Raw genomic sequence first — 25,248 nt, forward strand, 5'->3', positions numbered from 1 at the left:
CTTTACTTTACTTACGGACCTATATAATTAGAATTTATAATATATAATATAATAAACTAAGTTGCTAATTGTAAAAAATGAAAATATAACAAAAAGAATAAAAATATATAATTAATAATCTAAAGAGAATATGGTATATTAAGTGGAAATAATTGATTAGTCAATAATTGAAAAGGACATTATAAACACCTTACTCGTTTTTAGGGGCAAGGGTTTAGTCGGCAAAAAGCATCGACAAGTTGTTTTGGCAAGTTTTGACAATTTGGTAAGTCTATAGCATATGCATTGGTAAGTTTTGGCAAATCAATCGGCAAGTTGGATCGGCTAGTTTTGGCCGATTGTGGCAAGATTGACAAGTATTTGGCAAGGTGAAAAGTTTACTTTTTTTTTTTTTTGCTTTTTCTTTTTTGTGACAAAGATTGGCAAGTTTGACAATTATAACATGATCTTGGCAAGTTTTGACTACATTTTGGCAAAAACACTTGTCATCTTTCTATTTGATGAAAACTAGTCAAATTGTCAAATATTTGACACTACACCCTTGCCCCTGAAAGGTTTTAGATACTACTGTTATATACAAAAACAAATTCGTAGGATAGCATGTATATATATATATATGAGAACCCATATTTTTTTGTAATAACCGTGAGAACTCCTAAATTTCATATTGAAACACATGTTTTTTTGTTCATTTGCATGTAAAATATTATAAAAACATATGTTGCAGAAGAAATTTTTTTTCAAAACCTTATATATTACTGTTTGTCACATGTGAACAAATTCATTCACAAGTTCACAAAAGGCTACTTTGAAGGTTTTTTAAAAAAGTTTCTACAACATATATTTTTATATCATTTAACATGTGAATGAACAAAAAAAACATGTGAACAAAATATATAATTTAAGAGTTTTTATGGTTCTTAAAAAAAAAAAATTCTCAAAATCAGAAAACTAGCTCTATATATAGATATATAGATAAATATCAATAAACTAAAAAAGAATTGAGGTTTCATTTGATCGATACATAGACGTTTTATTTAAGCGTGTTGTTTTATACTAAAAAAAAATTCGGGCCTTTTAAGAGCTTTCTATGGTTAACTATTCACTTTAAATGTATATCCAAACAAAACTAACATCTTAATTAAAGATGCTTACTTTTAAAAGCTGCTTCTAAGCTCCTAAAACCGACTGTCGACCCTTACCAAACAGAGCCCCGTACACAAATAGGAATCGAGATAGGACCATTTTATGCGAAGTACAAAAAATTCCATAATATATAACCGGACCAAGTCACCAAGACATCTTCTATTGAAATGTTTCACAATTGTTTTGACATGGATAGCTTTATGCTTTATTAAGTTGTGCTTGATGCGTGTTATCTTGCACTATTTGCTTTAGAATAATTTTCGCGATACAAAAGTTGCATGTTACTGTACCGCATGCTGCTGAACTTAGTCAGCAACAAAAATCCTGTGAGATAGATACACCGACATTGGATTTTCGTATTAATGAAATGAAATGAGTAAATGTCAATAAAAAGTTCAATGACCACAAATCTTTAATTTGTAATTTAATCAGCATACCAAAGAACAGAAACGGCCTTCCCAATTATTCAAACATCTAAATAAATTTTTTTAAGCTGCCAATAAATCTACAATAAAAAGGCCCTACAAAATTAAAGTGAAGGTGAGATAGCAAAGCAAGCAACGATACACTTGCAAAACTCCAACATACCAAAATCTCTTAGCTGAGCGAGTTAAAAATACTAACTTCAACATAAACAGATTCAGCGATTAATGGGAGTGTGCATACGCTCGACGATCTTGTTGACAGCATCACGAGACATTACCAATGTGTCGTGCAGAAGGATGCTATACACGTTCAAGCCCTGCAACAAGCGGAAATAATTATCTTTTAGAACATCTGTTCATTGAAGGCTCCAACCATTGACACGACAGCTGACTTGTGACCAAAAGATTAAAAATATTGTCTGGAAAAAGTTCCATTCTGCACCCATTCTCGTTCTCATGAGATTAAGTACATGGTATTACTATTCGCAAATTGAAATAATCAAACTACCATACGAATAACATCAAGCTTAGGAATAATCAAGATTGATAGACTGACAGATTTGAAGGTATATATATCATTGAGTTATATGCAAGATATTAAGAAAGAGGTGGTCACTTACAATAACGGGAAGAACATTAACATAATGCAGGTTTTGAGTGGCCAACTTTAACTTCTCATCTATGGCACCGTCTACCAGCAGAAGCTTTTTCGCATTTTCCATTTGATTTACATAGTTCACAATGTTCTTTGTTTTGTGAGTCGGAAGCTCTAAATCATCGAACACCAAAAGCTGCACATTGTCTTGTTCTCATAAGTAATCTCATATGGCACATAAAAGTTACATATCAAATATTCAAATCTAGAATGACATGAAAAAAGGATGACGCAGTGTTTTTATAGACATTAACTGGAGCTAAGGAGCCAAAGATTTGAAAATAACAGGTCTATTCTCAGGTTAGAAATGAGTTTCACTTACATAACTAGCCATTTAGAAAAAGAATGTATTGGAGGTCATAACAAAGACCAACGTATAAGCCCAATTGGGTTGCATTCTAAAACCAACTGGCAATAGGAGTAACCCACAAGGTATGTACGTGCCTAGAAGGCTAGAAGTATTTACAATGTGGGACTTGGGCTTTTACATAGTATTATGGTAATGTATATTCAGCTTTCAAATATTTACAAAATCTAAAACTTATTTTTTATATATATTTGAACTAAACGGCCTATGCTTTTCATATAACCTCTACATGCCTTTTTCACTTTTCAAAACACCAATTTCATTGAGTGCAAACAGCAAACCATGTTATTTAATTACCCACTCAATTCAATGCTGGACTGCTTAATCGTTACTCGATGGTCACTCGACTATAGAAAATGTTACTGCTTATTGCAAGGTAAACAAGAGTGAACTTCAAAACAATACATTTCGAGTCTAGTTGGATTGACCTGCTGCTATTTTCTCACTTTTGATTTAGGTTAATATATTGAATATTATTTCTTGCAACTAATATTACAGTAGTGGCCCAATTATATATAATAACGCATTTTCTGAAGGTTACAAACACTTGATTATGTTATGGGCTCCTTATAACCCGCTCAACCTCTTTGACCCATTCCCTTCTAATTGAGTTTCTAAATTTTAAATACTTGACTGACAAACATCAAAACATAAAATGCAAAAAACCCGTGTCGAAATTTAACATTTCAAAACATAACTAGTCACTATTATAACTAAGATTTAAACCATGAATTATGAATCACGGGTGAGTTACTCTGCAGACACAAAACGAAGCAAGGAGGAGGTTAAGACAAGACTTGCCTTGCCTTCGGCTGCACGAGCAGAGAGTGCAATTTTCAGGCCTAGCCGCCTGACTTGTTTGTTGAGTTTATGAGCATGGCTGCGTGGCTTTGGTCCATGCATAACAGCACCATGCCTAAACTGTTGTCCAGAATTACGAATCATTAATTCATAATTACATTAAAAGCATGTAAATGATGCATTAACGAAGAGATTTTATACAGAACTTATAGAGTAAATACCTGAGGTCCACGCAATGTTCCATGTCTTGCTCGACCAGTACCCTTTTGGCGCCATGGCTTCCTCCCCGTACCACTGACCTCACTTATAGTTTTGGTTGAATGGGTTCCCTGTCAAAAGATCCGAGTAAAGCACAGATCACCATGAAATACGATCAATAGAAAATCAAGAGTAACAAAAGAAAACTTGTGCTTTCTTGAGGGGCCGACAATTTTATCTGCACCCTCCAGCGTAAGCAGCAACAGAGCCACCAGGTTAGGTTAGAAATGTGGAGAAATTGGTTTGACTTAGGAGTTACACAAAGAATTAAATTGAGATCAGTGATCTTTAAAGACCAAATATTATTATGGAAAACAACTTTGTCCCCTTGATATGCAACGACTTTTCTTCGTTTCTTCCGCAAAGTAATGCAAAGTAAGTACCGCTTTCCCCATTAGTAATCATAACAAATATACATATTTGGTCCAACGGAAAGTTCTCTAGTTTATCATTAGGAAAAGGTATTTCAAATTTTCAAACTATAATCATTTACTCATTAAACCATGTTTCAACTTTCAAGTTACTATACTCAAATGCAACATCTATGCAGGCAAAGAGGAACACATGGTTGATTTCGCTAATCCCTAGGACATAATTAAAACTAAATCATCAAGATAGTGCAGCAACCAAAAAGAAAGATAATTACTAAATGAGTTTCTAAAATAATGAGAAAAACCCCACCAAATTTATCCAAACATTTAATAATTTACAAGTTGACAAGAAAAAGGAAAACTTTGGATCAACTATAAAAGGTAAACTGAAACAGAGAAGGAAAATGATGGGCTTAATCATAATTTTAATTGGTGAATAAATAAAAATAGATGAAAAACAATAGACTTATACCTGTTGTCGTTTTGCAAGCTGCCATCTTACAACACGGTGAATGATATCCTTCCTAATGGGTAGATCAAAAACATCGCCTGGTAACACCATCAGTCCTTTGTCTTCGTTGTTGAAATTTGTGACTGGGAACACAAGGTCTTGTAATTGCCCTGCGACAATGTTTCAGTAAACATATCAGCATGCATACAATTGCATTTGCATTTACATTAATATAGATTAATAATTCCAACTTTCATATACTTTTAGGACTTTGCTAAACATAGCCTTACAACTACGATTAACACACAATAAAGTGTTGTACAAAAATAAAATTTGTAGCATGGTGACATAGGCCAGCTACTTTTGGTGGGTGTGGCGCCAACGAGTTTAAGCAAACAAAATAACGAGACTACAGTCGATCATAGGATCTAAACAAAATTTGAAGTAGAACTGTACTTTCTATATACGCTATATGCAAATTCCATAAATCAGATATGTGAAAGGAAAGCTCAAACGTTGCGATCATAGAGAATACTTTTCTTTTTCATTAAGAGTGTGTCAGATAAATTTGTCAGGACTAATTAGAAATTGATATTCACTATCAGAGTTCAAACTAGGGAGTTTCACACGATATACAATGCTTTACAGAATCAGAAACAGAAGCACCCTTGATGCAAGGCTTATAAAAAAAATTACATCTCTTACAAGTTTTATGTTTTGCAAGAAAACCTAGAGATGAAATGAGCTAGGCTGATAATAAGTATAACAAATACCAAACAAAAAACAGAAAGAGATTGAAGAAACAAGATAGCTCTTAATCTTTTATAACACTTTTCTGAATGTCAAGCACATGACATTATATACCATAAAAAAACTCCAACACAGGTCATGATCCCTTACTGTAATTCCCAGAACTCAAGGTACATAGCTGACCAATAGCCTCCAATAGATAAAACCATGGTCATTAATGTCTCATTGGGGGCTAATAATTCTTGCTCACAGGTAACTTTGAACAGGATGTCACTATATACTGTATGCATACCTAATATCCATGTCAATCCTACACAGAACCCAAAAACATTAGCCTCTGAAGATGCAGGAGTTCAAGTTGCTACATCTCGAGGAGCTACCAATTTTATAAAATCCATACGCTCCAAGCCAAGATATTAGATTGGCCCAGTAACTTCCAACAAACTAAAAGTCACATAAGAAAAGACTCCAACAATAATAGAACCACCTTAAAGAGTATAAAACTAATAGTCATGAAAATCCCTTTGAATTGGATCATTGGTGGAGGAAACAATACTAAACCCGTAAAAATCTTTCAAAATGGGTCCATAAAAATGTAATCAGCCATTAAAACTAAGTGGTCGATATCGATCTGGAGAACGTTATACCATATTAACTTCTATAGTAACAGCACTCACTTCAAGGCTTATGTAGAGATAATGTACATAAAAACTTGGATCCCTTATACAGTTATACCTAGACGACAGTTTATGCTAGTCTATCTTATGTGGAACCTAATCCTTCAGAAGCCATTGTAAGAATATGGACAAGGAGACCAAAACGGAAAACAAGATAAAAAAAAACGCATTTAGTTATCGTTATTAGAAGAGGAAAAAACTAATGAAAATGACTTGTAAAAAATAAAACAGAAGCAAGTTGAGGTGATTTCACCCACATACCTATATCACGTTCAGCTGTTGTCATCTGCTTTCTGGATAAAAGGTCAGATGGGAACGAACCTTCACCCGACTCTGAGCTTAGCATAGAAGTGGACAACCTTCGACTGCCCATAAAAGGAAATCCTGCCTACATCACACGTAGAAAACCCATGTTGATATACGAAAATCTCATTCATCCATCTTATAAAAAACTTCGACTACATGCCAAATCACTAATTAAGTAGCACATATATAAGTAGTAACATCTTGACAAAAATTCTATAAGTTGAAATTACAATAATAATCAACAAACATCAATAAAAGCATAAATACATGACAATATGGCAAACAAATGATCTACAAATTAATTTTTACAAGGCAGACAACAACTAAATCATCCTAGTCATATTACGTATTTATGTTAAGTCAAGGCGAGTATCCAGACAGCTAGAGAGTATGTCAAGTACAACAGTTTCGTAGGAAATTCTAGTTTCATGAGAATAAATTAATCTTTTGCTATATTACAACATGCAAGTATAAATCTTTAAGATATAGTAGTGCAGAATTTGCGACAAAAAACAATTAAAACATAAACTCCACTACGCATTAGATAACTGTGAAAGAAAATCCCTAAAGAAATGATTTACCTTTCTAAAGATTGAATATCCCAAAGAAGATTGCATATCACCAACATCATGATCACGCAAAGCTATATACAGAGTTAAATATAATTCATAAGGTACAACAAACACTGAAGGGACTTTAAAGGGATGAAGTTTGCGTTTCTTACCACTAGAAAGAACGTGAAAAGATCGATACTGGTGATTAGTGCAACAAAGTTTATAACTTGAACCAATGGAGCGTAAGAGCCTCCTGGAACACGACAATGCCATGTATGTGCTAGTGATAGAAAATTATAAAAAAAAATTAAAAAAACCGGGACCTGAAAAACATGTTATAATTACGATGAGGTCAAATATACAAATATATCGATACTGGTGATAAGCGCAAAAAGTTTATAACTTTAACTAATGGACAACATTACAATGCTATGTACATGTTAGTTATAGAAAACTAAACAAAAAGAAAAAAATCGAGATCTGAAAAACATGTTATAAAAACAATGAGGTCAAAATATACAGGTATCTTGATGGACTTTAAAAGTATACAACGCCGAAAAACTCCTTTTTCGTAACAAATCAGTATTCTTACACTGCAGAAAAAACTTGACCCAATATTCATAGACTAAAAATATAATCTAAAAATGTATCTATGTATTAAATTCATTACAAATCCCTATAAATTATATAACAAGTAGATGCAAAATGTTGAACAAACAACCAAACTGAAAAAGAACAAAAACTAATAATTGACAATGGATATATATATATATATAAATATAGATATATAGATACAAACCAAGTTGTTAAGAATTGAAATCTAATAATAAAGAGAATAAACCCTACATAATAGGTGTGCTTATTGATTTAGGGTTTAAGGGGGGGTTTGGTTAGATGAGAATAGACTGACCTGCTGCTACTGCTGATGGAGGCGACTGTGTGTGTTTATACACACTGTTTCTATGGGCATAAAATGTAAAATCTTGTATCAAATGATTTTTAATTTAATTACTGTATGGTTAAAAACTTAAAATTCAATAAAATGAAAACAATATTGGTAAAGTAGCACACGTGTTTTTTTTTTTCTTAAATAATGTTTTGTGCCTAACCTATTTATTAGTATTATTATTATTTTTTTAAATATATAAATAGGAGGAGGAGAGGATAACAAATATTCTTTTCTTTCATCTTTTTCAGCATTCACTGAAATAACACACAGATCCAGATCCATCCATACCCACTGAAATTATCTCACTTCCATTTCAGGTATTATTTCTATCTCTTTTTCTCTTCCTCTCTCTCACACACACACATACTTATAATGTGTATGACAGTAGTGGGAGTTGGGAAATAATGTGTTCCTTTTTTATTGGAAGAAAATTTTAGTTATGATATATTGGGATGTTAGTAAATATATAATTATAAAACTTTGTATGATAAATGGTATAACTTTAGGTTTTTAGTTGGTTGCCTTGGGTACCTTTTATGTTCAAGAATTTTTAGTAATTGTATCAGCATTGGTTAGTTTGGTTATAGAGCTATGTTAAATACACGACTGGGTATTGTAAGTCGCTGACAGAGTGACAGCTTTTGTTGTCATAATATCTCAAGTTTTATAGAACTATATAAGTATTGTAAATGGGAGAGTGATCTAGTTGCATTGATCTACTTAGATTTAGCTCTGGGTTAAAGTTATAGAAGTACGGTAAGTTAACCAAAAAAATGTGAAGTTTTGAATATCTACTAATGATATGGACTAAAGAGCCTTTTGTCCAAGCGGTATCCGAGGGCACCCATCAAGAGGTTGTGGATGGTTCTAGTCCCATGGTGGAAAATTCTGAATATGTGTGTTTACGGATGTATGCCTATGATAAAAGAGGAAATAGGAATTTCAAAAATTATGTGCGAGTGTATGTGAGTGTGATTTCCTAGATCTAAAATCGATTAGGATTTAGGATCATGTAACACTGTAATACATTGGATATGTTATATGGTAGTGCCTTATTTAACCTATACATACAAGAACAAAGTATGATACTTGAGAATCATGTATTGTAGCACTACACAATATGTCCAATTGTCCAGTAGTCAAATTGCATATTTGGGTTTTAAAACGTAAAGAGGACCGGAAATTTATCGGGGCTTAACCTTTGTTATGGCTTATGCAGGTAATTTACACCTATAATAATGTCAAGGAGACCATCGGGTTTATCTCGACGATTGGGTGATGGAGCCAGCGTCCCATTTATGGGCTCCTTACACCCGAAAGCACGTTCTTCACCCTTCTTATCTATCGGACTTGTACTATTGGTAAGGCCATCTGAGGAGGCTCCATTTATTATATATACTTGTCATTGGAGTTTGTCTTGCAAAATAACATGCATAAAGGATTTCTGATGTTCTTATCTTCATGTTAGTGGTTAACATTTGTCATTATCTGTTTTTACTAAGTAGACTCTGGAATCTTTCAGGGAGCCTTTTTTATAATTGGATATCTTTATAGTACTTCAGGTACATATCTGGCAACACCAATGTTCATAACTATAGTTATTGATATCAATAGTCTGAATCTACATTGGGCATTAAATGTACTTAAATCTCCTGATATTGTGATTCAGTTTAAACAAAAGCTATATTTGTGACAGGTAGAAATGGTTTGGATAAAGCTGCTTTAAGGAGGCTTGAAGGTAACCATTCACGATACAGCTAAACAACTTCATTTGTCTTGCATCACAATTTTGCTGACAATGAGAGTGGTGTTTATTGTGATTACAAGATTTGTTCATATTAGAATCCTGACACTAAAGTTTTTTGTCTTGTTCCTTGAATTCGAGATGGATTTTTCAAGTCTCATTTATATGAATAGATGTTTAGGTTTCACAAAACACATATGCTTCTTTAAAGCTATTAAAGCCATTTCCAATGGCCCGGCTCTTACATTTATGGAAACACTTCAAAAAAAAACAACACTAGTACACCACCATTGTTAATGATTCTGAGATTTCCTATTATGCAGCTGGTGGGTCATGCACATCGGAACTTTTTGAGGCATTGCCATATTTGAAGAAAGCATATGGAGATAGCATGCATAAAATCCTGCATGTAGGTCCAGATACTTGTACAGTGGTTTCCCAGTTATTAAAAGAAGAGGATACTGAAGCATGGGGTGTGGAGCCATATGATTTAGATGACAGTGATTCCAACTGCAAAAGCCTTATAAGAAAAGGCGTTGTTCGTGTAGCTGATATTAAGTTTCCTCTCCCATATAGGTCCAAATCTTTTAACCTTGTCATAGTGTCGGATGCGCTGGATTACTTGTCCCCAAAGTACCTTAACAAAACACTTCCAGAATTAGCAAGAGTGTCTTCAGATGGATTTATTATCCTCTCTGGTAAATTCTCAAATAGACATAATTGTCAAGTAAATAACATGCAACAATCCCACTTTCACTCTATGTAATATTGTAATATTAATCTGTATAATCCTGTTAAGCATTGTAATATTGTACAGGAGCATATCTAAGAGGTTTTTTATGTTTGGATATAGGTTATCCTGGGCAACGTACGTTTAAAGTTTCCGAGCTGTCCAAGTTCGGTCGCCCTGTAAGTTCTTTTTTTGGAGTTTATATCTATATCTAAAACATGTAAAAAAATACAGCTGTTTTTAAATCGACATTTCTGTACATGATTGGAAGTTAATCAAATACATTATCGTTTAGGCGGAAATTTTGATCTGTTTACTTATAAATGGGTCAATTTGGGCTGTGTTTGATCTCAGTCAGGTCAAATGGGTCAAAGGATAATCTTTGCTTAAAGGAGAATGGTTCAAATGAATCTAATGGGTTGAAAGATGCCCAAGTTATAGATTTCATGTGTGCGGTATCGTAAATCTTTTATTAAATAACAATGTTGTTTTTGAAATCACAATTAACACCTTAGTTATTAACTTCTTTTTTAATTACAAATGGACTAAAAGGCGTTTGAGGGGTAACTCAACCCGCCGGGTCTATACTAAAATATGACCCGCTTTGACTCCTTGCTAGGCCCAAGCTCTTGCCGCCTCTAACATAATACAAACTGGGTGTTTTTTCAAACTACTAAATTCCTGTCTTTATATTAGGCAAAACTACGAAGTGCTACTTGGTGGATTCGGTTTTTTGTTCAAAGCAGGATAGAAGAGAATGAAGATGCCATTAAGAAGTTTGAGTCAGCTGCAGCCAAGAAACCCTACCAGCCTGCCTGCCAGATCTTCCATCTCAAATCATTCATTTGAAACAACAGGTTTTTTAATTTATCAAGAGTTACATCATAAAATACAAATTATGTTATTGAAAAGAAGAAAATTTGATATTTATTGGGAATTTTTGGTTCATTGTCATTCAAATATGTAGATTGTTGTAACCTTATAGACTACTAATGCTTTTATATAATTTTTGAAAATAGTGTCATTTTAGTCTATATACTTGAATACCCCATAAAGTTGTAACAGAAATCTTGTTTGGTATTCTTTTATTGTATGATTCTTTCCTTGTAAAAAATGCTATGTCTTACAAGCAGCACTTTTGATGCACGTATTATAATTTATAAATGTTGTATCATTCAATTGAATTATTATGTTAACAATAAACTTGATTAGTTTGTTATTTATTCTTTTGGCATGTGTGGCTATATGCCTACATGATATCTATTTGTGTACTAAATCCTTGTAGCATACTGTAATTTATTTCAAGTTTGTTATTTGGATGTAAAAGCCGGACAAATAACCTTATCAATGAATGTATACAATATCACTATATGATTATCCCGAGGAAGTATTGGTGTTGGTTGCAGGCTCAGGCAGCTGCTTAATAGCATGTAGCTGACCTGTTACAATGATCTTGCTCTATATAGAATTGATGCTCATTCGCACTCAGATAAGGTTGCCACACAATGATTGCATGTAGCTAACTCGGCTGTATTTAATAGCACCGTATTTTTCATGGTTTATCATTTTTATCGCTTGCAGTAATTGGCTATGTGGTCTTTGATTTGTATACTGTACCGAATATGAGTGGTTGCGAACTTGCAGGTAACCATAAATTGGGCACAACATAAGTTGTTTTATATGGTTTATGATGTTTTATGAATTTTGTGTTGGGAAAAAGTGCATTTTTCCATCACTTTGGACATCAATAAATATATAGTCGTGTGACATATATCGCGAACCGTTTAGTGGATCTTGCTCTATATAGAATGGGTGCAAAAAACGGGTTTCTGGGTCAAAATTATCTGAACCAATGTGTGTACCTGCGTGCGGGGCTCCTTTTTGCTGCGACCTGAGATAAACCCGACCCGTTTTTTGACCCGTTCAAGAAACTGATGTCATAAATATCAGTTTTGTAACCCGGTATTATCTGTTTTGAATCGGATCGTGTGTTATCTTGTACAAGCTAGTTGTTCAAAAAAAAAATTATGCCAACCCAATTTGCCTTGATGTTAAAGGCTTAAAGCAATGAAAGTATAAATACATTAATATATAACCTGTGACGGTATGTACCCATGGAGGTGGCCCGTGAAAGGCAGCTGACAAATGAACGCCCTCCATGTTTTAATTCTACTTTTATCATTCGTGAACATAAATTACTATTTTTTTACAACCTCTAGAACATACTAATTCTGTTTATGGTTGTGTTAAATAATAAATATTACCTTGATATACTCAGAAACGTATACCTGTAAAAGAAATATTATGAAGACGTAATCTTTGTTATTATTCTTTTCAATGTTGCGTTTGCTCCCATTCTACTAGTGAAAAGAAATTTGTTTCGAATAAACTTTATGTTTCCAAATTGTGTGAGGATGGAGTAGACACGAGATATAGAAGGATATAATATTTCTTTTCTAGCTACTCCAACATTAACCGGCCTAGAATTGTCTGTTTGACAATTCACTACAAGAAACTGAGGTTTTAGTTTAGTCGTGGTTTAAGTTTGGTCGTGTATCTTATCGTTTTGGCTAGTCTCTTTCTAGCCCTTTTTACAATAATTTTATGTCATATACTCATATGTGTCGCCGTATGCCCTATTTGTTGTCCTAAAAGACATTTAGTGACAATATCCGCTAAAATATTGTTGCCTAAACTCGGCTACGATAAGCGGGGCCCACCTTTCATCAACAAAATTGACAAAGAAAATCAAAAGTTATTTTGCTATGACAACATGGGTCGTTAACCGTTAATACTTTTCATAAAATTTTCAATTATATATATATATATAAATAAATTACAACAAAGAATAATTTTTTTATATATATATTATATGTTGTCGTCAAATGTAAATTTGACTTTTAAAGTAAAGACATTTATTTTTCCGTTTAACGGCTCTTTAACGACGACATTGTTGAAAAAGGTCTTCTATTGTACTTTTCTTGTTGTGAACTAGTGATTGTTTTAAACCCAGACACAACAACGCAATTATTAGGGCGTTCACTGAGTTAATAGACTGCCATGTATCTATTCTAACTAGATTATATACAAACATGAATAAGACAGTGGTTGGGTCTTTACGGGACATGATCCAAATGGGCTATATCGAGATTCGAGAGGCACTTGATATTCATACTACTTTAAAATTGACCACCAGTTATTAAAAAGTGATACTAAATGGACAGTGATGAGCCAATACATACCTAATAAAAAGTGAAACTAAATAACACATAGTGAGGTCTACAGATCAAATCCTGAAAGGCAGGGTTATATCCTATGTGTCGTGCCTTCAGACGGTTAATTAGGGGATTTTTCTTCTTACTAGGTATTAGAGAGTGAAAAAGTATAGAAAACTAGTTTATGCTAGAACCTTTATTACGATGATTAATTATACTTGATTTTCACCCTTTGCTCCATAATAAGTAGGGGTGAGCAAAAACCGAACCGGAAAACCAAAAACCGAAAAAACCCGACAAAACCGAATCGAAAAAACCGAAAACCGAACGAAATCCATTGGTTTGGTTTTTGTTTTCTAAAAACCGAACGGATCGGTTCGGGTTTTGGTTTCATATGCCAAAAAACCGATCAAAAACCGAACCGAACCGAATCAATTATATATTAATTATTTAATATTTAATCAATTATATATATCAATTATATATCAAAAACCGAACCGACAAACCGAACCGAACCGAACAAAAACCGAATCCAATGGATTGGGTTTTCTAAAAACCGAATGGATCGGTTATGGTTTTGATTTTAGCCAAAAACCGAACCAAACCGATCCATACTCACCTCTAATAATAAGGGAGTAACACGTACAAAACAAAACAAACTCGTTAGGGAGGAATAGAGGGGGACAAACTGATTCTTAGTTGCAACATTATTTTAAAAGGGACAAAAAAAATGAAAATGTTTTTATATATGTAAAAAAATGTGTTATTATATAAAATTATGATCTTATTATGCATATATAAATTTTTGTTATAATGTTAGTTATCATTTATAAAAAAAAAGGTTGTGATATATTTGAATTTGGTAGGAATTAAGGGACATTTTATTATTGTTTAGGTCAGGTTATACAAATTCTTAGAGCTGCCACTGCAACTCGCAAACTCATATTATATTTCTCATTAAAAAGAATAGACTCTCTGTTGAAAGTTACAGGGGAAAATGTCACATATACGTTCCCTTTATTAAGACAACACACCCTAAATACAATACACTTCACTCTAAAATGACATAAATACATCATCAGTCCTTCAACTTTTAAATTAATTATACTAACCATTATTTTAATTTTATTTACATCAATAGTCTAAACTACTCGCGTCAGCGCCATCAATCGCAGCCACCACCCATCACCACCGCATTACTACCACCGCCGCTACATTACGCATGCACCATGCTAGTATTAGCTTAAACAAAATTTAATGCAAATTCATTGTTGTTCCTATTTTGGAAACTTTCATATGCTCACTTGATGTCTTTCTATTGGTTCAATACGTGTTGTTTCATACATTATTTGAAGAAATGGTTTGATGAAATGAATGTGATATGATTTTATGAAATGGTTTGATGATTTATCGGTTTTGAAATGGTTCGATGAAATGGCTTAATGAAATGCTTATGGTTTAGTAAATTAGTAGTGTAATTAATTATAAAGATGTAAAAATAAAAATAAAAAATATATTGTTACTGTTTTTTTAAGCCTTTGGAAACTAAATTGCAATCCCTTTCATTTGATCGCTAGAATAAAAATAAAATAAAAAAGATAAACCCCACGATCGACCTAGGTGCCGAGTAAATGATATCAGCCCAACTACGAGGCTTCAACACCGGGTTGTGTGACGGAAGATCTCACGACACTGACATCGGTTCATTTTATATCTTTTGGAGTAATAATAACTTAATAATTTGGTATAAAGGTAATAAGTTAATATCTATATCTATGGTTTGGGTATTGTAAAACAATTATTAAAGTAAAACAAATAAGACAAGACCTTGACACTTAAATTATGGTTAACTTGATGCACGAAGATTCATAAAACAATTGATACATTATGATTTTTATGATGCATAATGATTTTCGGTAAAGAGAAACCTATTGTTTTATTTGTTTTATACTTTAATACTTACTTTATTTTACCTATATTTATATTTTATTACAGTTTTATTAAGCAAATGATCCTCTTTCATTTTCTCCAAAAATAATTAATCTACCTATTTTTCTCCTTTTTTATTTTATTCTTTTTGGCTTTTTCTAGCAAGAGATCATAGGTTCTCCGACCCCACCTAAGGTCGGTGTTAACGCATACATCAACACTTCATCGACCACCTCTTCGATGATGAAGGGGTTGGCACGAAGCTCTTCCACGAAACTCTTCCATGAGTAGATGAGTGAAGATGGGGAGAGAGAGAAAGAGAGAGAAAATGTGGGGCCATTAGGCCTTGGCCAACGGCTCTTCGTGAGCCTTTTCCTCAACCGTGTCAACGAGGACACCATTGGCAACAAGCTCTTCCAAGGGCTCCCTTCGTTTGAAGGAACTGTGAGGACGGGGAGAGGTGGGTCCAATTTTGTATAAATTATATGCATGTCGTGACTTTTATATAGATTATATTATATATTTGAGGAAGTCTTTGGAACCTTTGTTATTAACTTTTCTTGGAGTCCTCCTGGGTGCAAAGCAAGAGTAAAACCTGAGATCTGTTGACTCTCTGGCAGGCCAGGTATCCTTTGACATTCTTGAGTGAATCTCAAGATGAAGTCTCTGAGTGGCTCATTCTCCCTTTGTCTTATTAAGTGGGCTTCCAAGTGATTACGTTGGTGCTTCTTTTGTTGGAAGAAATGGGCGACAAATTTTTCTTTTAGATCTTGGAAGTCTTTTATACTTCTTTCAGGTAAACCAGTAAACCAATCTCTAGCATGCCCTTGCAACGTTCCAGGGAACAAGTGACAAGCCACAAGGTCTACCCACTTTTCTGTGAGTATTGCTTGGTCATATAATGCTAAGTGGTCTTCTGGATCTCTAGTGCCATCATAAGTTCCCACAACTGGAGGAACTTTTTGACCATCTGGGAATGGATACTCCGCAATCCAATCACAGAACCTTGATTTGACAGCGGATCTTGGAATACCTACAACTCGTGCCTGCTCCCCTGCTTCCTCACCAGATAATACTTTTAACATTCTCAACAGTTCCCTTGCGGGGTTCGGTGGTGGTGGTGTTGGTTCTGGACGAGACTATTGCTTCTTAAGCTGCTCCACCATTAAAGACATCAAAGATTCCACAGCCCCTTGAGGGATAGCTGGAGGAGGGGGCGGATGAGGAGTTGGTTTGAGTATATTGGTAAGTTGTGATAACCAATCTTGATTGGGTTGTGCTTTGGATGGGGAGGTATGTGTTTGGGGAGGTGGTTGGGATGACTCCCCCATAAGCTTTAGCAATTCTACCAAGTGGCTTTCCTGGACTGTAATGGTCCCAGATGAACTAGGGACAGATTGTTCAACTGGGATTACTTGGTCGCTTCCAAGTGATGATGATGCTTTAGGCAAGGGTGTGATTAGAGGAGAAATTGTCTGAATGACATTTTGAGCCTCATGATTCTGGTTTTTCAAGAACCCTTGGGTGTTGGTGACAGAACCACTTATGCCTACCGTTGAAGAGGATGGTGAGGGTGATGTTCCCCCTATTGAAAACAATGACCCTATATTACCTGAGTTTAGGGCGGGTCTTGTAGTAACTACATCCTCAAATGAATATTGGAGTCTAGATCTCACCTCGGATAGTTTTTTATCAGAGACTCTTTTTTCACCTTGGTTATGCTTAGTACTCTGTATAGTCATGAGAGGTGAAGAAGTAATGGTGGTATCTTTTTGAGATTTTTCCCCATCACTTGTCTTAGCCTCCATAGACCCAGGTGACCCAGGTAATGTTATTTTTGAGAGTGGAGTTTCTTCCCTGGCCATGCAAGACCAAGAAAAAGGAACAATGAAATGGTGTTTTGATCTTTACAGTAATGGAATCCGTTCAATAAACGGGTCCCACGGATGGCGCCAATGTTTGAACCTAAGTAATTGGCTCAGTGACGAATTAGGGTTATACAATCATTACTCTCCTGATAAATCAGTGCAAACCTAACAAACTCTTCGCGAGTTTAAGGTGGAATGATTGAGTAATAAATATGAGATGGATGTCGATATGATTGAATCTTGATTGTCTGTAAGCATTGAATGTGAATTGAATTCCTTCTGTTGAAATGAATCCTTGAAAATATTTATATAAGAATATTAAGAAAGTTTTAAGCTTCTTTCTAATATTCTTGTATAGTGAATTCCCTTTTTCAGTAATAATATACAGTATGGGTATGTTTATACATAAAGGCTGAACCCACACTCAACTCATGTGATTCAGTGTACATTGGGCCGAGTCCATAATCATATGACCTATCTTTTATTTTATCTCTATATATATATGAAAACTCGGCATCCCCTTTCATTTATATATATATAAGGAGGATCGGTTTTATTTATATATATATAAGGAGGATCGGCAGAGAAGGAAGGAAAGAAGGAATCCTGTAGCGAAGGAGGGCAAGAAGAAAAAAAAGCCGACCCTAATAGGTCCGACCCGTGTCTCACCCGACTTCTCACCCGGCTTTGTAAGTATTGATATTCCTTTCCTTTTTCCTAGTTGCTCGACCCGCTATTCTTCTTCGCCGACCCGCTATTCTCACCCGAGTCCTTGTATTCGATCTCACCGACCCGCTATTCTACTTCGCCGCCCCGGTCTTCTCGACCCGGTACTTCATCTCGCCGACCCGATCTTGCCAACCCGGTCCTCGATCTCGTCGACCCGGTGTTCAATTTTGCCGACCCGGTGTTCGATGTTGCCGACCCGGTGTTCGATCTTTTGCATATTTCTTTTATCCCCCAGATATCTATACGGGATCAGTAAGGAAGGGGGAGGAAGGTGTCGAGGGTTGGCCGTGACCTTAGAGAGAGGGTGTTTTATTTAAGTTGAGGAAGAGATAAGGAAGAGGTGGTTTAGGAGAGAGAAAAGCTAATGTGGCAGTGAGGAAGAGGAAAAAAGATGTCTTGGGTTAGCAGAGGCTTAAGTGGTGATGGTCTATGTTTTTTTTAACCTTTATCAAATAAACATTGAATTCTCTATAATATTTTAGAAACATTATTTCTTAACTTTTAAAATTGTTGTACTATCCATTTTTACATCAATAATATTTACAAAAAAAACTTGCACTATTCGCCGACACCACTATAACCACCACCCGTCGCCATTGTCGTCATTGTCATTATGGCCGACACATTCCAGGCGTTCATCTAGTTATCAACTATATATGATGATCGGTACCCAATAATCATATTATGATAAAATGAACATTGCCTAGGGATGGTGGTCTTTGAAGAAGGGTCGGTTGGTATATAAATGAAACACGAGATTAAACGATTGTATCCGGTTCAAATATTAACGTAAAACAAATAAAATAACTATTTTCTCTTGACTAAATATCATTATGAATCATGATAATTTTTATGCATCATTGCATATACTTGTGCTATATGAATATTTGTGCATCCGTTTTATCATGATCCAATTAATAGCTAATATTTTATTATATATCTTTTAATTTAACACTAGCTTATTTAAAATTATCAGCCCCTTAAAATAAATGTATGTTGATTTAATTTAGTTTTGAAATCAATTAGATATTAACTTGAAACTAGAAATAAAAGTGTTGACTAAAAAAAACCCATACCTTCTTAATGTAATGCGCAAAACTTTACCATTTCCATAATTAACCGTCACCCAGTGCATACGTTCTGAAAACATATATACAATGCACATCCAAATATAATTATAATAGTGTACTTGTCATGAAATCATCCATAATACGGTTACAAAATATTTGTTAATATATATTACTAACAGTTGGTATCTTTTTATTGGGTATTAGGGAATGAATCACAAATGGGGAAAGTACACTCCAACTTGGGTAATTTCAAATGTTGAAGCAAAGGCACCAAGATGCCCAATGGAGAAGTTTTGTTGACTTTGCTTAGATTTGGTATGCAAAGATCGAGCAAACATACTGACCTTTACAAATGTCAAATAGCCGTTCCTATATCATATAACATCCTATAAATACATGTTGGCATTTCATATATATGTATCTCCATCATCAAAAAACAATTACTCAAAAAAATTAGCTATAATAATAATTATGGGATCATCATTCAAGCTCTCACTTGCACTTGTTTGTTTCTTAACACTAGCCATTCTTAACATAACCGATGCTCAAAACTCCCAACAAGATTACTTAGATGCTCACAATGCAGCACGCGCCCAAGTGGGAGTTGCAAACATGGTATGGAATGCCACGGTGGCTGCATATGCTCAAAACTATGCAAATGCAAGGATAGGGGACTGCAACCTTGTCCATTCTGGTGGACCTTATGGTGAGAACCTTGCTGAGGGTAGTGGTACCTTTACAGGTACCACAGCCGTGAACTTATGGGTAGCTGAAAAAACTTATTACGATTATGCAACCAATACTTGCGCCAGTGGAAAAGTGTGTGGGCACTATACTCAAGTGGTGTGGCGTAATTCCAATCAGCTTGGGTGTGCTCAGGTTCAATGCACGAATAATGGTTGGTGGTTCGTTATTTGTAGCTACTATCCTCGTGGAAACTACATCGGGCAATCTCCTTACTAATGAACCAAGTGATATATGATATACTTATATAAGAATAAATGCATGCTTTAATTTCTGGTGAAATAATAATACGGTTTTTAAATATTTGTACACTTATCATAAAATTCAGGAGAAAGATTTTTAATATAAATTTTACACGCATGTTATATATTTTTCTAATAATTAAATGTAAAATAAGATTAATTGTAACATTGATTTCCCTTCTATTATAATTATCTTTCTATAATTTACGGTGTAGTTTTCTTTTGTACGTACCCTTGCACATATCGAAACATATGGGATGTATATGAACCAAAAACAAATGAAGCACATCTCATATCATATTTATAGGTATACCGTATATGAAGGTCAACGTATTATTGTATAAGTTATAATGATCTAACAAGTTCAATTGGCCCAGCTGTGGCGAAGCCACCTTAATATATAGTAGGCTGGGCCAAGGCCCATCCTAAGCTTACCTATGGTGTTTAAAATCATTTTTATAAAATTTTAATTTATATTGTATTTGGCCCATTCCATAAAACAAGTAAGAGCTGGTATTGTTGATGAACTGACTTTACTTGCACATAGAGAGAGGCAGAAGCTTCATTTCTTTTGACTAAAAAAAATTTGTTGTTGGTACGCACCACTTTTTAAAAATGCAAAAAAATTTCCTAAGTTGTTCGCATTTAAAAATGTGTACAAATAGTCTACACTAAAAAGTGTGAAAAAAGTTACAAGTTTCACATTTAAAAGTGCGAAGAAAATTTTTACATACTAACAAGTGTGTAAAATATTAGATTTATACGCACTTTTAAATGTAAAGATAATTTCTTCGCGGGTGATTTCTACGCACTATAAAAATCATTTCTTCGCACGTAATTTTTAAGTGCGAAGAAATCACCCGCGAAGAAATGATCTTCACACTTACAAGTGTGTAAAGTATAAAATTTGTAAACACTTATTTGTGTGAACATTTTCTTCACACTTTTAAATGTGAAGATTGTAGCTTTCTTCGCACTTTTTAATGTAGAGTATTTTATACATATTTTTAAGTGCGAAGTATTCAATAAAATTTTACACACTTTGCAAAAGTGTGTAGAAATAATTAATTTGTTGTAGTGTTTCTATTTAATTGGTAAATTAAAAAGTCTTTCTAAAAAATCAATTTACTCTTTATTTAAGATTATATTACAAAAAAATTATACTCATAAAGCCATATCACATCATACTATGATTATCTATTAACTAGAATGAAAAACCAAAATATTACGGAGTATTTATTTAACCAATACATACAATCAAAATCACAATATTAAGTTCTTTTATTTTGTTCATATAAATTTCTTTTCATATATACAAGACTCTAAAGTATTTAAAACATAAAGAGCTAGAATTAAAATGCAATATTAAATTCAATGCTTTATCGTTATGATATTATGATTTTAGTGTTTTACTTTTTTATATTCTCGTCGACGGCTCTATGCGGAGCTATATAGGAATAGACTTTAGCAATTAGCGACTTCCGCAACTTTGCGAAAAAACATTAAGCTATTTTTTTTTTCCATATTTTTATATTATGGTCTATCCTAATATAATTTTGGCCTAGTTCTTATATAGACTTTTGCATGCTTTACTACCTTAATTTGGACTGTGCCAACACTCTAGAAGACTAACTAAAGATTTGCTAAGCGGTTGGTCCTTGATCTATTTATAGAAGAGCAAATCATATCTTCATGGTGTCTTGAAGAGTGGAATCGAAGATCGTGAGAAATCTCCCCATGATCTATCCTGATCGACCAGGTGGTGAAACTATTACGTCCCTTGTTTGTCGGTCGGTTGTGTACCTAAAGTAATGCAGGTGGAACAAATTCCACAAAAAATCTAGGGCTAATTGCTTGGGAAGTATCTCAACTTTGACACTTTTGTTTTTGTGAGGCTCATATAAAAAAAATTGCTATTAAAAGGGCATGAAAACGGCTAAAGTTACTTTTATAGGACCGTGATCAAATATTGCTTACGTGTCCACTACTCAGCTAGTTTTTCCATTATTTTTAATACACGTGTATCTTATAATTATTATTATACAATTTTTATATAATAAATAATTGGCATGATACAGCCCCCAACTAACACCACCGTCCCTAAAATCATTATCTACACCACACAAACCCAAAAACTCTTCCCTTTACATCTATATCTATACCGATCTATATATCATTAACAAATCTTAGAGCCAAAAATCTCTGCAATATGAAGTATATCATGTAACGCACATTTATTATGTTATTATTACTCAAACAAAATGAATCATAACAACAACAGCCTATCTGCATCTGTTATCAAAAATCACGAATTGCTTTGCTCCTCGTTTCAACCAAATCTCTTCAACGTACTAAAGCAGATACAGATTGTTGTGAAGCATGGTTATATAACCCACTTACCCCACTTGCAAACTGCTGCTTGTTTCGTCTGCGTTTTGTCACCATCTCTGTTTTTGTGATGATGGAGGGTGGTGGATTACACACGTCGACCTTTTGCCCCCACAATCCCCTTTCTTTCTTGCCCCACTCTTTATTTCCGTCATAGACATATAATTTCATGATACTGTTGGGTAAATCATGAAATGAACTAGAACAATTGCAATGAAGTCTAAGACTTTGGTAAAGTGGATTTGAGTTTAGGCCAATTGGGTATGTGGAATTTTTGGTATCCTGTTACTCACTTCTATATTCATTAGTTTCAATTTGAGTTTTGTGAATGAATTAGCGGATTCAGTAGAAAAAAGTTTTGATAAAAGTAGTCATAAGCTAGCAACAGATTGTGACAAAAACGTCGGCCGGGTTCAAGGACTTTCACCAAGTCTTGCCGGAAAATTTGTTGCCGGAGGAGATGATGTTGCCAGAAAAATTCACACATCATTAATTTCATCTATTTAAATAATTTAAAATTAAATAAAAATTAAAAAGTGACTGGCTACCTGTACGGAGCCTCACAAAAGTAACTTTAGCCGTTTCCATGCCCTTTAATAGCAATTTTTTTTGTTCGAGCCTCACAAAAACAAAAGTGTCAAAGTTGAAGTACTTTCCAAGCAATTAGCCCAAAAATATATGTCAATATGCATGCATGAAAAAAAAAAAAAAAAAAAAAAAAAACTAGCTAGGTTAAGTTTAATTTGTGCATGGTTTTGGCGAATTCCATTATGGTAGCCCATGCCTTTTACAAAGACACACTTTGTTCCAAGAACTACTCTATCTACTTTGTTCCAAAACATATAAGAATTTTATTGAAGAGTGAAAACAGTATTATTAGATATAAGTCATTGTGTCTTTACAGAGAAGCTAATGGACTCTAAAGAGCAACGTAGGCTGAGTTTAATGTGGTAATCTTTATATATATATATCCAAAAGTCATGTTATAGTCTTGATCTAATCTAATAGGGTTCAATATCTATTATAAACTAATACTTCATAGTACTAATACTCTAATAGTAGCTGGCATGGCGTTATATATTGGGTATTGGGGAATGTAGCCCAAATGGGAATTGGATATGTGATTCAAATCCAACTTGGTTAATTTCAAGGTTTGAAGCAAAGCCCATGATGCCCATAGGAACTTTAGTTGACTAATTTAATAGTATTCGTACGTAATTAACACGGTTGGATTAAGTGATTAATACGGGTTCAATCCTCACACCATGCAAAGGTTGTGGGTCTTTTTCTATCATTTAGATATAACCTGGAAGCATTCTTTCTACCTTGGTAGAGGTAAGGCGTTCTTGTTGAGTCAAGGATTCGCTGACCAGAGTTGGTCGCTGACGTATGTCATTAGCAAGTCATCAGCGAGTCCAGTAACTCTTCATCAGCGGATGGTTTCTTTCCAAATTGTAAGTTAAGGAGGGAAGATTACAAATCAAAAGAAGACAAGAGTCACATAGTGGTTCTTCCAAATGTATTTTACCTTGCATGGCAAAGGTACAGTTGGAACCAAAGATAGGGTTCTCTTTTTCATACCCGATTTGGTAAAGAAGATAAAGGCTCCTGGATTCAAGTACAATGAGCCAATAAGGTCTAGACAACCACCATCAGTCACTATCAAGACTAGGTTGTGTTGCCCTAATTCCTCCCCTATATAAATAACACAGACGCATCTAAAACACTTTGTGTTTGTCACCATAAAGTGTGTGTCACTTATTTTCTCTCGTAATTGTTTAAGTTTTCTAGTTAGTCTAAGAACTTAGCAATTGTATGTTCATGTATTTTCTTGTAAGTCAAGTTGTAACATCGACCGTGTATTCACTGTTTAATCAATGATACATATGATTAGACTTGCATAGATTTGTGTAGTTGAATATTACTCTTGTTTTTGTTCTTGGTCTTTACTTTCTTGTCTAGATAATTAAAATATAAGTGTGCATATTGTGGACTGTCAGTTCTACACCTCAACCGAGCTGCTCCATATATATTTACACCATCAAGAGTGGTTCTATGTGGTGTTAAACTAGGTCCATGGACCAACGTTAGATCGGAATTTTTTATAAAAAAACATGTAGAAAATTATAATTGGACACATGTTATTTAAGGATGCGGACCTAGACAAATTATAAAAACAAGTCTTTTGAATCATCTAAAGTAGATAAATTATAATTAGATATACATATTCTTCTATTTCTATATCAGATAATTATAAGATAAAACAATTTCAGAAAACACATAGGCTCTTATTTTAATCCTAATAGTTTATTAGTAGCAAACCTCCAAACTTTGAGAGGTTTAGTCACTCTTATTTTATTTCTAATTTAAAATCTCTAATAATCTTAAAATATCAAAGTTATCAAAAGATTTTTTCGAGTTGTCTTATCGTATAATAATAATAACCCAACAATTAATTTTGCAAGATTTAAGAGTGGTCGCGAAAGGAATGAGGAACCAAACCAGATTTACCAAGAACCAATTGTTATAGTAAGAATTGTACAATAATAAAAAAAACTATATATTCATATTTAAGATAGTGGTTGGAATAGAAGTTGAGTAGACGATATGACAAGGTAAAACTATGAAATCAAGAATTTCACTTAATTGTTAATAGGTACTTTGTGGAAGAACTGTCTTTGCGAAAGAATTTCATTTTGATATATATGATGCTTTGTGAAGACCCGACCCGTTATTGAATACGGGGAAAAAAAAAATTCACCCAAATTAACTAAATTTGAACACACGTGAATTTCATTCCTAGATCCGCCACTATACACCGTTGATGAATTGGGATCCAAAGCTCATAGAAGACGTCATTGGGTGTTACATATGTAGCA

The 25,248-nt window shown here is 34.0% G+C and overlaps 3 protein-coding genes across 6 annotated transcripts; 2 read left to right on the plus strand and 1 right to left on the minus strand.

Annotated features, from left to right (window-relative positions):
* Positions 1-1,533: 1,533 nt before the first annotated feature.
* Positions 1,534-7,744, minus strand: LOC122593086 (50S ribosomal protein L4). Of its 4 annotated transcripts, none has more exons than XM_043765433.1 (9): positions 7,672-7,744; positions 6,932-7,041; positions 6,789-6,850; positions 6,163-6,289; positions 4,496-4,644; positions 3,616-3,723; positions 3,395-3,514; positions 2,192-2,362; positions 1,534-1,888 (listed from the first exon to the last, which is right to left on the minus strand). In XM_043765433.1, exons 2-9 carry the CDS (start codon positions 7,032-7,034, stop codon positions 1,787-1,789), a joined length of 942 nt encoding a protein of 313 aa, XP_043621368.1. In that variant the 5' UTR covers positions 7,035-7,041; positions 7,672-7,744; the 3' UTR covers positions 1,534-1,786. The 4 variants fall into 4 exon arrangements, with proteins under 4 accessions (XP_043621368.1, XP_043621369.1, XP_043621370.1 ...); XM_043765434.1 differs by having other exon boundaries at positions 6,932-7,084; positions 7,672-7,735; XM_043765435.1 differs by having other exon boundaries at positions 7,608-7,677.
* Positions 7,745-7,927: 183 nt separating this feature from the next.
* On the plus strand, positions 7,928-11,277 carry LOC122592503 (probable pectin methylesterase CGR3). The gene is made up of 7 exons (XM_043764747.1): positions 7,928-8,027; positions 8,930-9,071; positions 9,233-9,272; positions 9,407-9,448; positions 9,778-10,152; positions 10,308-10,363; positions 10,881-11,277. The coding sequence occupies exons 2-7, from the start codon at positions 8,949-8,951 to the stop codon at positions 11,031-11,033; spliced, it is 789 nt and encodes a 262-aa protein (XP_043620682.1). The 5' UTR covers positions 7,928-8,027; positions 8,930-8,948; the 3' UTR covers positions 11,034-11,277.
* An 8,189-nt stretch (positions 11,278-19,466) lies between these two features.
* Positions 19,467-19,958, plus strand: LOC122593122 (pathogenesis-related leaf protein 4-like). Its single transcript, XM_043765480.1, has one exon. It carries the CDS (start codon positions 19,467-19,469, stop codon positions 19,956-19,958), a length of 492 nt encoding a protein of 163 aa, XP_043621415.1.
* The last annotated feature ends 5,290 nt before the right edge of the window (positions 19,959-25,248 follow it).

This window comes from Erigeron canadensis, chromosome 3, assembly GCF_010389155.1.
Source record: "Erigeron canadensis isolate Cc75 chromosome 3, C_canadensis_v1, whole genome shotgun sequence".
NCBI classification, from domain to species: Eukaryota; Viridiplantae; Streptophyta; class Magnoliopsida; order Asterales; family Asteraceae; genus Erigeron; species Erigeron canadensis.

Excerpts from the sequence above, each read along its gene's own strand:
- LOC122593086 (XM_043765433.1), bottom strand. The coding sequence starts at position 7,034 with ATGGCATTGTCGTGTTCCAGGAGGCTCTTACGCTCCATTGGTTCAAGT. Across the intron at positions 3,724-4,495 it reads AGCTTGCAAAACGACAACAG|GGAACCCATTCAACCAAAAC; the intron begins GTATAAGTCTAT and ends ATCTTTTGACAG. Across the intron at positions 2,363-3,394 it reads CTCGTGCAGCCGAAGGCAAG|CTTTTGGTGTTCGATGATTT; the intron begins GCAAGTCTTGTC and ends GACAATGTGCAG.
- LOC122592503 (XM_043764747.1), top strand. The coding sequence starts at position 8,949 with ATGTCAAGGAGACCATCGGGTTTATCTCGACGATTGGGTGATGGAGCC. Across the intron at positions 9,072-9,232 it reads CTATCGGACTTGTACTATTG|GGAGCCTTTTTTATAATTGG; the intron begins GTAAGGCCATCT and ends GGAATCTTTCAG. Across the intron at positions 10,153-10,307 it reads TGGATTTATTATCCTCTCTG|GTTATCCTGGGCAACGTACG; the intron begins GTAAATTCTCAA and ends GTTTGGATATAG.
- LOC122593122 (XM_043765480.1), top strand. The coding sequence starts at position 19,467 with ATGGGATCATCATTCAAGCTCTCACTTGCACTTGTTTGTTTCTTAACA.